The following is a 14,365-nucleotide window of genomic DNA, read 5'->3' on the forward strand; positions in this document are numbered from 1 at the left end:
GTAAAAAGGCAAAGAGGGACTCAAATTATCAGTTTGCAACTAGTGATTTTTCAATAAGGACTACTATATATAGTGCCAAAGCATGTATCTGGTAAATTTGGGGAAAAATAACTATTTTGTGGTATTATTCAAAGTTGTACTCATCACACATTCATCAAATATGTTCTTTAGTGCTGAAAAGTTTTGGTTCAATAGAATGATATCTTTAAGCTTAACATAGGTTACATGAGAGCCTAAGTATATGCCTTATATATTTCTGGAATTCTCTCAAATAGCTTTGGTCAATCTAACAAAAAATATTTCTGAAAACATTCTTGGATATATATATACATGACTTCTACTTTCCAAAGCAGTTAAAAATAACATGCCTTTTTCTGTGATTAATTTTATCAAATATTACTCTTGCTTATGGAATTCTTTTTTTAAAATTTTGTTGGATACCACTATAAGTGAATTCATGGCCACGTAATTTTAACTTTGTTAAAGAAATGTGATGCTTTGTTAATCTTGAACCCACAGTGCAGAACATATTGCCTAGTCATTTCAGTCATGTCTGACTCTTTGTGACGACATGGACAGTAGCCCGCCAGGCTCCTCTGTCCATGGGATTCTCTAGGCCAGAACACTGGAGCGGCTTGCCATTTCCTTCTCCAGCAGAACATATTACTAACCTCTTAAATGAATAAAATATAGACACATCAATTTTTGAAAATCAGACAATTACCTCCTTACTTGTACCTTTGCTTTTTTAAAAAGCATGAGTGGGAAAGTTCAAGCACCAATATTAATACTATATACTAATTCCTGATCTGGGCATATGTAACGTCTCTTTAGAATATGTCAATGATTAAAGTTATATATAGTAGAATGCTTACTCTTCTAAATAAGTTCTGCTATAGTAATTACTATGATGCATATAAAAAAAAGAAATGATCATTTTAATGATTCTTTAAATGACTATATAATTTCAAAGTACTTGACAGAATTTGATACATATTACCCTGCATGCTAAATGATTCCAAGTTCTCCATGAGCTAGATCTAATGAATGACACTAGTTGAAATTACAGATCTATTTTACATTTTGACTTTTAGCATATTTATTATACTTCATTTTAATAATGCAGGATAGTATAGCTGTAGTCTAAAATTTTATCTCCCTTATGTATAACACTGGGGTTCCCTCGTGGCTCAGCTGGTAAAGAATCTGCCTGCAATGCAGGAGACCTGGGTTCGATCCTTGGGTTGGGAGAAGCCCCTGGAGAAGGGAAAGGCTCCCCACTCCAGTGTTCTGGCCTGGAGAACCCCGTGGACTGTGTGGTCCATGGGTCGCAGAGTCAGACATGACTGAGCGACTTTCACTTTCTTTCACTTTAATGTATAACATTTGGCTTGTTTAATTTCACATGGTTGATTTCTGATGGGGCCTGATAAGCACAGTTGAGATTATAGATTTAGGTGAAATTACCTAAACTTTACCTAAAGACTGAAAAATCTTGAGCCCTTACTGAGAAGCCGAAGAAAGCAGTGGCCCTGAGGGACTAACGGAAGAGAACCATCCTTGCTATGGCACCCTGTTTCTGCTCTGAATTCTTTTCTGGAACCAACATTGTTTATTGACATCAATTATTCATTCTTTAATGTATTCATTTTGTTCAAATGTATTAAATATTGACCATGTATCAGGAATTACAGGCTGTAACTGCCCCAAATTCTTCTCTTCCATTGCAGTGGACAGGCAGTATGTAAGAAAGCCAAATGGGTCAACAGAGGTTTTGTTGACAGGCAGGGATTATTAATGTAATGTTATTGATTTTAAGGTTCAATTTAAATGTCTGAGTACTTTCTAATTCCATTACCTGTCCCAATGAACAAGACATCATATTGGCCATCCTCAGCTTCTACTCGATCCACTGCTATTTGTTTCAGGTTATACTTTCCATCTGTTTTCACTAGTATTGGTTTTTTATGGGCAGGTTTTATGGTCTGGTACATAAGTGGATGACTTCTAGCAAATCGGATGGCATCATCGGGATAGTCTTTGGTAGTTTCATACCTGCCTCCATTCACTTTGCTGGCACACTGAAATACAAATGGATGAGAGAATATTTTCCCATGAAATCTAAAGAGCAAATTTATAATCAATTATAAGGAGAATTATAAAAACTGAGTATGTTCAATTAATCAACTATGTATTTAGCAATATTTAGTAACCATATGTTCTTTATTACAGAAATAAAATCTGAAATAAAAATTGCATAGTGAGGCTGAATTATTTAAAAAAAAAATGTGGCACTAGAAATAGCAATGAAATCCTGAAAAATAATTAAGTATATATAGTTTGGAGATAGTACAAATACAATATAAAAATATTTTCATTATTTTCTGCTTCTAAAATTTGTTTTTCATGTTGCAAATTAAATTTTAAAGTAAACAATGTATTGTTCATAGCAAAACAAAGTGACCTGTTATTGTGCTAAATCTTCCCCCTAAATTGAGAATTACAACCACACAACAGCTTTATCACTACTGACACTGACTGGTGACAGTTTCAATTGTCTCACTGACTATAGAACTTTAGTGCTATAACAGAAACCTCTTCAAATTCCATCATTGTTAATTAAGGGAGAAAAAAAAAGCCTTCTCTGTTCTAATGTAATTTGTATGAATGTATATTATTTTTGTATGAATCAGACACAATAATTTGAAAAAAACAGAAATACCTGCTATAACACATCTCAATTTTTAAAATCACTGACTCTAAAAATAAATGTTCCGCAGTAGCTAAGCTACTTCTTGGATACCTATAACTATGTTGATTCGTGCTTATTATTTAGTGCTCCCTCATTTCACATATTTTCTTCTAGAACCAGCAGCAATTGTAACAGTAACCTTGATAAAAATTTTCCACTTTAGAGTATAAACACAGTAGTTTATTAATCAATCTGCAAAGTGGGCATTTTTAATAGTTTGTTTTAAAATTTGGGGCCATATTTCTTAATTTGGCATGAATATTTCACTTGAGTGTACTTTCATGATATATAATTGGAAACATTCTAGACCAGCCTGGAAGCAGTTCAATAACCAGTCACTTCCTCTAAATCTCCTTTAATACCATGTGGTTTCAAGAAGCAGTTCCAGCAAAGCCGCAGGAGTGGGTTTTCTCCATTTAAATTGTAATTTCAATCAATAGAGTGAAATAAAATACACTTTATGTCTTATTAGAAGTAATAATTTTAACCTAGTGAGAGAGAGTGATTGCAATGGTAAAGCCTTACACTTGTTAACTGAGGGAAGGTTTGTTTCCACTTTGAATTGTGGCTCTGCAAAAATGATTTCTACTGACTTGCAAGTACTTGTGGAATCAGCATAGTGATGGGTTTTCACTAGATGCTTATGGTGTAGACTGGCTTGCATGACAAGATTGTTCTCCATGAACAGCAGATACAATGATGCTACCTTTTCCCAACCTAATCGTGTACAGTACACATAATATAACATCCTACTCCTCATTATTATCATCATGTGTGCAATTAAAAGCACAGTTTGAATGGCTAGTTAGGGAGAATCATGGTAACACCAGTTAAGAGGCAAATGGTGGAAATTCCTCTTGGCAAATGGGTTGCTTAGGATTCTGAAGAGCCAGAGAAAAAGCTTCCTCTCAATATGCTTAAGTGAGAAGCTGGGATAAAGTCTGGTCTAGGGAACTGAGAGTGGACTCAATTATCAGAATATATAATAACAATATGGTAACATTCTCTTGCTTGGAAACCACTTGTGGCGCTACTTCTTCTAAAGAGGCTGAGAGGAATATGATGCTCATTTTATTGATGTTTCTGTATTCACCAGCACCTCTAAAAATAAAACTGTAGAGTCACATAGATAGCCAAAATATCAACAATAATATATATTTTATAATGCTAAGATGTATCCATGTTAGATTACATTCTTATCATTAAATAACAAGCCTACATCTAGATATAAGAAGTAATATTTCTTTACCATGCAAGTAACCAAGCAGATTTTTAGTTGTGGAATTTCTTAACTGTTTCATGCAAATTTAATAAAACATATGAACAATGAACAGAATATTACTAAAAAAGCTTTTCAAAAATAATAATACTTTGTTAAATGCCTAAACTTACAGATCCAGGTCTTGGATAAGGTACTTTTCCTTCATAGAGTGACCAGTGGTATTCAGGTCCTTCCTTATGTGCATATGGTCCATTAAAGGCTGCCCGGATGCTAGACATGTGATAAACACATATAGCATGGCCTCTAAATATATTACTGGGGGAAAAAGAGATAATTACTATTCTGGAATAGACTAGGAGGTCATCTAGTCAAATCCTACAGACAACCTAGATAAGGAGGAAGTCTTTGGGTGAAAGAGTTGCAATCTCTTAGGTATAAGATATCTAGAGATATTATCTACTACAATATTCCAACTATTCAAATTCCAAACTTACTGTTTTTTGCCTATTTATTAGAGCAAATTAAAAATGACATTGTTAGAGTCACAAAAGCAGTCATGTCATTTCATTTTTTTTCCAGTTGAATCTTAAAATTTTAATTGAACTATAATTGATTTACAATGCTATGTTAGTTTCAGGTGAACTATAAACACATCCACACACACATGTAAATATATCCTTTTGTGTTTTACATGTCTTATTAAGGAAGATTTCATCTTCATAATTTTAAAGATTCATTTCCAAGTTGAGGAAGGTTTCATCTCCTTGCATCTCTTTCAGGTATACTGTGTTTTTCTTCTTGCCATGCTGTTAATACTATTGTAAATTTTATTCAAATTGTTCATTTTTCTTAGTGTATATGATTTGAAGAATAATTTAAAGTCTAAAGAGAATTAGAGGCTTTGTTCCATTCTTGAGCTTGGCCATCACACATACATTGATTGGCTTACTGTACATTACTCCCTCCAGGTCACTGAAAACAGTGCTACAGTGGCCAGATGACTGGGCTGCACCAGATTAATTTTGAGAAAAAGACTTAAATTATGCAAAACTTAGATTCCTTACCTGAAGAACTAGAAGAAGTTGAAATTATTTTCTTGATAAAAATTTCTACTTATCTTGGATAAAGACAGCATTTGAGGTTTCTTTATAAAATAAAGCTACATCAACGTTTATTGTGAGTATTTAAAATAAGATTCTGTGAAAGAACACTTTAAAAGTATTTGTATTAAAGATTAGGCCACATTTCTTAATTTGGCATAATCTGAATGAAGTCTAACACTTCCCTAGGCTCCTTATTGTAAGAATTAAAATCATTAGATTGTGAAAGTGTTCTGCAAAATGGAAAGTTTTTTAAAAGTATAACATTTCCTACATTATGATACACCTGTAGAACAGCAGTTATGTTACTGTCTAAGGACATCAGTTCACACATTTTATAACACACATTGAAGCAATTGGAAATGCCTGCAACAGTGAGAAAACCAGAGATAGTCTTTCAACTAACGTGGCAGTAAACCTTTGATCACTATGCTACGATATCAACCTTTACATCAGGTAACACCTGGGAAGCCTTTCCTCAAAATTATGCATAAATTGAACAGCCAAAATTGAAATTATGGAAGAAAACAATGCTCTGCTTGAAATCTCAGACAGATCAATTATGCTATCATTTATGAAAACAGCTTATAAGCTGATCATTCTAACTCATTGAAAAATCTATACTGACTATTCTGTAGCTTACATTTACCATAAAACGCCATGGAATTATCATGCAATGTACAAATTCTTCACTAGCATAGAGAGAAGATGAAGTGTAAAACAAATGTTAGGGATTTTCCATGGACTGTGATAACTATCAATCTTCATTAACTACTTCTTCTTGCATCAAGGAATAATTGAGAGCAAAATTGCCTCTATGTTTGTGCTAAAGAAAAGGTCCCCTTAGGACAGCAGTATGCTTATCCAAAGAGTTTTATTATTTTTTTTCAAAGTGAGAATAAGAGATTACCTGCTAAAAAACTAAACAAAAACTTAATGCAACACCAAGGAGAGGGAACAGGGGAGATGAGTTGGGAGACTGAGATTGGTATATATACACTATCTATATACAAAATAGAGATGAAAACAGACTTGTTCAGCACAGGAAACTCTACACAGTGCTCTGTGGTGATCTAAATGGGAAAGAAATTTTAAAAAGAGAGGATCTATGTATACATATGACTAATTCACTTTGCTGTACAGTTGTTATTGTTTAGTTGCTAAGTTGTGTCCAACTCTTTTGTGACCCCAGGCTCCACTGCCTATGGGATTTCCCAGACAAGAATACTCGAGTGGGTTGCTATTTCCTTCTCCAGGGGATCCTCCCAATTCAGGGGTAGAACCCATGTCAGCTGCATTGGCAGGTGGACTTTTTTAAACCACTGAGCCACCTGGGAAACCCTTGCTAGACAGTAGAAACTAACAAAGTATTGTAAGGCAATTATATGCCAATAAAAATTGATGAAAAAATTTTATGGAGAGATCCTAAGCAAACAAAGCATACATGACAACATAAAATTTAAGGCCAATGTGAAGCAAACGAGAAACTGAGTAATATTTTCCTACCATCAAGAGAATTGAAGTATATTCTTTATTTCTCATTTTAACCATCTCATCTCCACTCTGATTATTTGGAAAGACACTCAGGGAATTATATATATAAACTTTCAACTCAAACTGATTCTAATAACATATTTTCATTCTTGTATCAGACATATGAAATGATCTTTGATTCATTTTCCCAGCACTCTTCAATGGACACATAACACAAAAACATAAAAATATCAGAATATAAGTCCTAAACTTGAGTAGCTTATTTAAATTTAAAACATGGAGGGCAAATCAGAAACGTGTGTTCTCCAAGAATCCACACATGGGCAGGGCAACCTGAGTAGAGGAAGTGAGCCAAGTGCTCTGTGATTAAGGAATCAAGGAGTGTTTCATGAAGATGGTAATTGACAAGTACTGGAAGAGAAAGTAGGTAAAGCAAGTCATAGTGATGGGCAAACCAGACGTTGGGATTCTGACAGGTTATTATCTTGTCAAAAGCAGAGTTTGAGGGAACTTAGAGGAAAAACTTCCAATCTTAAGTGGGGAATAGTGGATAGAAAGACTTGAAAGCCTGACCCAGACAACTGTATACAATAACTGAAAGAATAATCCTAGACTTATAGCATGAAACTAGTACCTTAAAACAAGCAAACAAACAAACAAACAAAAAACTGTATAGGAATAAAAACCATCAATCTGTTGTAGAAGAGCTAAGGATACTGAGCAGAGGAAGATGCTAGTACTTCAAACAAAAAGAAATAAGGATTTGGGTTGAGATTGTAGTTTTAAAAAAGTACAACTGCAAATACAGAAGAATGAAGGGAAGTTGGTGATTTACAAAGTATAGAAAGTGAGAATAACAGATTGGTCAGTAGTATTTTCAATTACATCCACAGTGAAGGGGTGAGGCATCTCTTGTTTCATGATACTTTGACTAAATATATAAATTTCTTACCTGGTAGTGTTGAAGAGTCCAAATATCACTGGGTTCTTATGATCTCTGGTATGCAGCAAGAACACATCCTCTGAAACATTAAAGATCATTGCATTAACTTAATATGTTTAGCCCCCAAGGCATGTGAAGAAAATACAGTGACATAAAGTAGTTTAGAACCCATGATATATTTTAAGATATATCTTATATATAATATTATATATATTATATATATATAATATGATATATGCATGATATGATATGAATATGATATATATTATATATAATATGATATAAATTTCCAAATACAGTTAAGCAATCATGACCAAATCATAGTGAGATGGATGAACTGTTGAGGATGACTTTGAGCTGGGCCTGAAGGAAGGAGCCAGAGGTGCTGACTCTAAACTAAAAGGAGGGGTCTTTTTGCTTTTGCAACTCCTTTGCCCCAACATGTGGACCGGGCTGAGAAGAGAATAAAAACTTTCTCTAAGTTAGAAGTTAATGACTGTGGAAAGCAAGTTTCCTATGCATGTGAAAAACAGTGAGGGTTTTACAAAGAAGCATGTATATCAAAGAGGAAGATTTAACTCTCCTAATAATATTTACCTAATTCATCAAAATATGTATCAATCCCATTCATGCCTGGTACTGAGCAAACCAGTCTAGCTTTCAGGAAAGAGCTCCACTTATTCACCAGTATCCTCTGTCCTCCCATATCATTCTGTGAAAAACAAAAAGCAGGTAAATGGGGACCCAGAGAACTTTTACCAACAATGGATTTTGTATCATTAAACATGAAGAGGGCAAGAGTTACACCATTTTTACTTAAGTAGAAATTTTGGTATACTCCTCAAATAATATTAAAGATGCAATTCCTCATAAACCTTTTCTTTTTTTTAGGTTTACACATGCTGCCTTGTCAGTATGCTTTCACAGAGGCCCATTAAACACAGTTTCCAGGTATGAAACAATGTTAGTTGAGTAGGTGCCCCCAAATAAATAGTGACTTTTATGATACAGTAACTTTTATTATTATTTTATTAATAAATAATCTGCTTATCTCAGAAATACAGACACATCTCTTTTCCTTCTTTTAGGGAAAAAAGGCTTGAGATATGAACACACATGCATACATACACATAACAAGCATATATATTTGCACACATATACAAAATACATACATGTGTATGTGTGTCTGTGTGTACATCCATACATGTACATATAACATCTTAAATTTATTCTTGAGTATCTTTTGAAATATCAAAATAACTTCACATTTATAATATTATTAGAATTCTCTCAATATATGAGGCTACTTCAGTTGGTTTTGAATATTCACTAAATCATCTATCTGAATTCCAACAAACTATAGATGTTTTTCCCTACAGAATCAACCATCTGAATTGTTGAAACATAACTATGTAGATTATTTAGAATGTGGATTATAGAAACTAGAAAGATTTTGGTGAGATTAACTTTTTAAAATGGAGCTTAAACTTCCGTATGGGAAGAAGTATAGCCTAATTATACACCATTTCTTCTTAATAGGGTTTTGAAAATGGGGAAGATAACACAAAATGTGACGTTCTTTTCAGATTAAACTTCAGTAGACATGAAGTCTAAAGATTAGACACTAAATACCAATTTTAGGGAGCCTAAGAGAATACTCTAAAACATTTTAAAGTAGAAACCTATCATAAAATGAGCAAAGGCCTGACATTAAACTGTGAGATAAACAAGCTTAGTGAGAGAGGAAAACAGTCCTCACCACACAGAGTCGCCCCACTCTGGTGTAAATTGCATGGGCACTGTTTTCTGCCTCCAGGGCCTTCTCCGTGAAAAAGAAATACACTTTGTTGTCATCTCGGTCTTCATTGTCAGGGATCATATAAGAACCTACAAATTTTGGTTCTAGATAAGTAAAAAAATAGAAGAAAATATAATAGTTATTACAACAAACTTAAAATATTTCCTTGACATTTTGTACTAAATTTTAATATCATGTAGATATCTCCATGTTGTTTGCAAATCAACAGTTTTAAGGAAGCCTTAGACGATTTAAAATTTATCTGAGTCAGGGAGGAAAATAATCTGATTTCAAACAACATACACTATAGACTTGAAATGAATTCAAAAAAGAATAGGTTAAGAGCAATATGATGATACTCTCCATAAATTTCTTGTCTCTCTATCTATATAAAGTCAATACAAATATATGAAAAATATTTTAGTAAAGAAGTTTGTCATTACTTTTTTTAAATTCATAAATTGTCTACTAGTCCAGCTCATGGAAGATTATTTTAATTTTAAGGTGGAAAATTCACTTTAAGTTTTTGTATTTCTGATTGAATGGATCTGAGTGAATGACCTTTGACTGATACAGAATGTCAAAATATTTTAATGACAAAATGCTGCCAGTAATGACTAGGCACTCTAAAGTCTAATAAAAAGGTTGAGAATAATGAAAGTATTCACTATAAAATGATTTTAGTTCTTAGATATACCAATGTGACAAAATATAAACACGACTTCTTACAAAGAATTCTATGTAAATGAATACCTGGTGGTGTTCCTAGAATTTTATTTGTCTCTAAAGTACAATGTGATTCTGTTAAACAAGCAAAGAAAAGCAATCAACTCATGCAAAATTATACCAACTGACGAGAGACAACAATTTATTGGATGAAAGGGGTTTTCATTCCACATACATTTGCTTTGTTCATTAAAATCCTGATTTCTAAGTATTGCTCTGAGAGTAATTTGGTTTTATTATAAAGCTGATCAATTTTTATATAAAATGATATGCATATATCATAATATTTTAATCTGGGAATATTGCTAAGAAAAAAAGCAGAAATTTGCAAAACCTGTAAATTACGTTTGTATTGTTATCATTATGAAAATGGCAAGTTTCCCTTAAGCTCTGGCTTTGCTTTTCAGTTCTGATTCATAAACTCTTTTCTCCTCGACCCCACCTTTCAACAGGCGCTCATCATCATGCTCAGTGCGGATCTGAGCCAGTCGCCCCAGGCTCCGAAAAATGGCAGCGTCCCTGCCCCAGTAGTCACTGTAGAGTCCAGCAAACAATTCACTGCCTGCATGAAAACATCAGTTAAAGAGAAGTGAGTGTCTCTGGGTCTGATGACAACGTGCTATGCTGTCCTGTGCTTAGTCACTCAGTCAAGTCTGACTCTTTGGGACCCCATTGACTGTAGTCTGCCAGGCTTCTCTGTCCATGGGGATTCTCTAGGCAAGAATACTGGAATGGGTTGCCAATCCCTCCCCCAGAGGATCTTCCCAAATGAGGGACTGAACCCAGATCTCCCGCTTTGTAGGTGGGTTCTTTACCAGCTGAGCTACCAGGGAAGTCCGATGACAACGAATAAAACCACAACTGCAATAAACATATCCAGGTTTACTGTTTATATGGCCTTAGAAAATCAACACTATAGTACAGAGCAGGAATGGTGCAGTCAGACAGCCAGGGTTTGAGTCACGACACCACTGCTTACTGGATGTGTGACCTTGGACAAGTTGCTTAACTTCTTTGCCTCCGTTTCCACATTTACAAATAGGAACAGCACCCAAAACTGTTGTTAAGAGTAAAGCGTTTAGAAAAGCAGGGGCATATGCTAAGACCTATATGATCAGTTGATAAATAAGCTGACTTTATGGTATTTTAATAAACTTCTTTCAATTTTCATATCATCAGGGTATTCGTGTTGGTATTATATGTGACTCAGTTAATTCAAATACTTCTTGTAGTAAGAAATTGCTCCTACTAACATGACTTTAGTACAGGAACCACAAAGTCTGATAAAGTAGTATATAACTTAATTAGTTGTCATTTAATTTGTAAGTGTGTGGCTCATTTAGATAGAAACGATAGAAAGAGTTTGTGATTTAATCAGGCAGTCTACAGAATGAAAGAAGCTAGCTGTAACATGTGGTGAAGGTCACAGACTAAAATCAGACCAAAGTGAAAACTGAAAGTGAAGTCGTTCAGTCGTGCCCAACTCTTTGCCACCCCATGGACTGTAGCCCACCAGGCTCCTCCATCCATGGGATTCTCCAGGTAAGAATACTGGAGTGAGTTGCCATTTCCTTCTCCCAAATCAGACCAAGGAATACACAAATATATCCAGGATCTCAAGAAATGACTGTATGTCTTTGGGACCAGCCTGAAAAAAAGACATTAAAACAGCTCATGATAAGAGAAAAATAAATTAACAGGAAAAAAAAAAAAACAGAGAGAGAGAGAGATAAAACTAGGCCTCCAGAAAGATCAAAACCTCTCAAGCACAGGGATGTGAAGTCCTCTTTCGTCAAATTGACAACAAAAGATAATGAGTGTGCCTTTCAGCTGAGGATGGTCATGGGCATATGCAGCTCGAATTCTGTCTTGGGCAAAAATCTCTGGCCATGAAGCAGATGATAGCAACAGATCACTGGAAACAACAGCCTCCATTTAAGGTGATAAAATTACTTCCTTCATGAGTATCATGTAACTCTGGTCAGGTTTTAAAATATAGAGATGATAAGTATACTAAACTCAAAGCATGAATGCTTTTCTGTTAAATTTGGAATGTTGTCCATATGCTATTTAAAGTAAGTTTAAGATAATTCAAATTAATTTTACTTCCAATTTAATAAAGTTAGTTGTATACTCATTTTGGAGTTAGCATTATTAAAGTTACAGGTATAAAAATGTGACCAAGTTTTCACAGAATTTAAGAAAAATTGAGTGTCACATTTATAAACTTTATTTGCTATATTTAAAATTGGTTCAATATGTATAAAGAGTTTTCTCTAAATTAAGGCCTTTAAAACTTAAAAAAAATTGAACAGAATAAATATATTTCTATGGTTTCAAATTTGAGAAAGTAATCAACTGAGTTGCAAATAGGACACACTGTAAGGAAGTTTAAAAATAAAGATGAGGGGACTCCCACGGCTGTCCAGGGTTATGACTGCGTTTCCAATACAGGGGGTGCAGGTTCAGTCCTTGTTTGGGGAACTAAGATCCCACATGCTGTGGGGCATGGCCAAAAAATTAAAAAAATTTTTAGAAGTAAAGATTCTTGCTTTTATTATACTAGGTTTAGAAAAAGAAAACTGATATATACATTGAATTTTAAAACTTACAAGAAAAATAAGTTTTTATAAATGTTACTACAGTAAGCTAGTTTTCATTTACAAAAATGTGAGTAAAACCATAAATGGTTTTGTTTGGTTCACAAAATCCCCTATGGATACTGTAAAATTATATTAAGATACAATCAAATGAAATTCAGTTTTCCCACAGAGGAATTCACTTTTAAATTATATATATATAATATTATGTTATATTGTGTTATATTATATTAGAAAGAGAGGGACAGGAGAGACAAGCAAATGTGGTAGGATATTAACAGTTGGTGAGTCAAGGTAAATGGTATAAATTTTTATTCCTCTCTCAATTTTTCTTTGTATTTGAAAATTTTTAAGACAACAAACTTAAAAATGAGCTGTATTTTTTGAGTTAATCCCATATATTCAATGTATGCTAAGTGAGAAGTGTGATAAGAAAAATAACAAAAGCTAAAAAATAAAGATGTTTGTATCTGGACTTAAGAAAATATAATTTGGTAGAAAAGAATTATATCAGAACTCATATGTAAGCAGGTTCTTTGGAACTAGAAAGTGTGGGAGGAAGAACATAATTGGTCATCCAATTCAATCAGTGTTATCTGCACTGGAATTTTCATATCCATATGTGGAAAAAGAATATTTTGAGATAAAATGCATTCAGTGGTTAGAGATATGAACCATGGGATTCCTGCACTACTTGAACACAGATAAAAGAGAGTCATGCTGAATTCATTAAAAGGCTTTGGGGATCATCAACTCTATGGAATAAATGAATGAGTTGACTCATAAAAGAGCTAACTGACTACTGAACCACCAGAGCAAGGGTTTTTCTGAAATTTTTTTAAAAAAACTATACTTGGTTGTAGCTTCCACATAAAATATAAAGGCCATTTCACATGGGTGAATTTAAGAGATTTTCATACAAAGTGAAGTAAGTTGGATACAGATAAACATCATATGATACCATTTATATGTGGAACTTGAAAATAAAATGATACAAATGAACTTATTTATAAACAAGAAATAGACCCACAGACATAGAAAGCAAATTTATAGTTACCAAAGCGGAATGAAGTGTGGGATAAATTGGGAATTTGGGATTAACAGAAACACATTACTATATACAAAATAAACAGCAAGGATCTACGGTATAACACAGGGAACTATAATCAGTATTTTGTAATAACTCATAATGGAAAAGAATCTGGAAAAGAACATATACATGTTTATAAATCAATTATATGTCAATAAAAATAACAATAATAAACTATAAAGGTAATTTTGCAAAACTGTCCTTAACAGAACTTATTTTTCTAATATGGCCTGGGTGAATGTTTAATGCGTAATAGGCACCAAAAAATTTTTTTTCTTTAAAATCATAACAGTTTTATACTTAAGATTTTAATGTACTTTAATTTCCTAAAATATTTATAGAATTTTTATATGTGAAAATGTTATTATGGAAAATAATCTTTATTTTATTTCACATCAATTTTGTTGCACTTATCCCAGTTTGAACACTGTTTCCACCTTCTATTAATACTCATTTTAATCAATTCTACAAATTTAACAAATAAGTTTCGCATGCAGCCACTAGATGGAGCCATATGATACCAAATGTGTGTGCGTGTGTACACATGTGTGCAAAAAGGAAAAGATGATATATTACCAATTTTACCCAATTTCCCTTTTTGTATTCAGATAAAAGAAAATGGCTTGTTAACAATTCAAAT

General features: G+C 33.4%; 1 protein-coding gene across 1 annotated transcript in view; it reads right to left on the reverse strand.

The window, feature by feature from the left end:
- The window catches only part of SEMA3E (semaphorin 3E), a 275,433-nt gene that overhangs the window by 39,315 nt on the left and 221,753 nt on the right, over window positions 1-14,365 (reverse strand). Inside the window, exons 6-11 of the mRNA XM_005679077.3 lie at window positions 10,478-10,597; window positions 9,271-9,413; window positions 8,109-8,223; window positions 7,521-7,590; window positions 4,145-4,289; window positions 1,859-2,081 (exon numbers count right to left, since the gene is read on the reverse strand). Coding sequence (XP_005679134.1) covers window positions 1,859-2,081; window positions 4,145-4,289; window positions 7,521-7,590; window positions 8,109-8,223; window positions 9,271-9,413; window positions 10,478-10,597 — 816 coding nt within the window. The remainder of the gene's footprint in view (window positions 1-1,858; window positions 2,082-4,144; window positions 4,290-7,520; window positions 7,591-8,108; window positions 8,224-9,270; window positions 9,414-10,477; window positions 10,598-14,365) is intronic.

The sequence above is a fragment of the Capra hircus genome, chromosome 4 (genome assembly GCF_001704415.2).
Source record: "Capra hircus breed San Clemente chromosome 4, ASM170441v1, whole genome shotgun sequence".
Taxonomy (NCBI): domain Eukaryota; kingdom Metazoa; phylum Chordata; class Mammalia; order Artiodactyla; family Bovidae; genus Capra; species Capra hircus.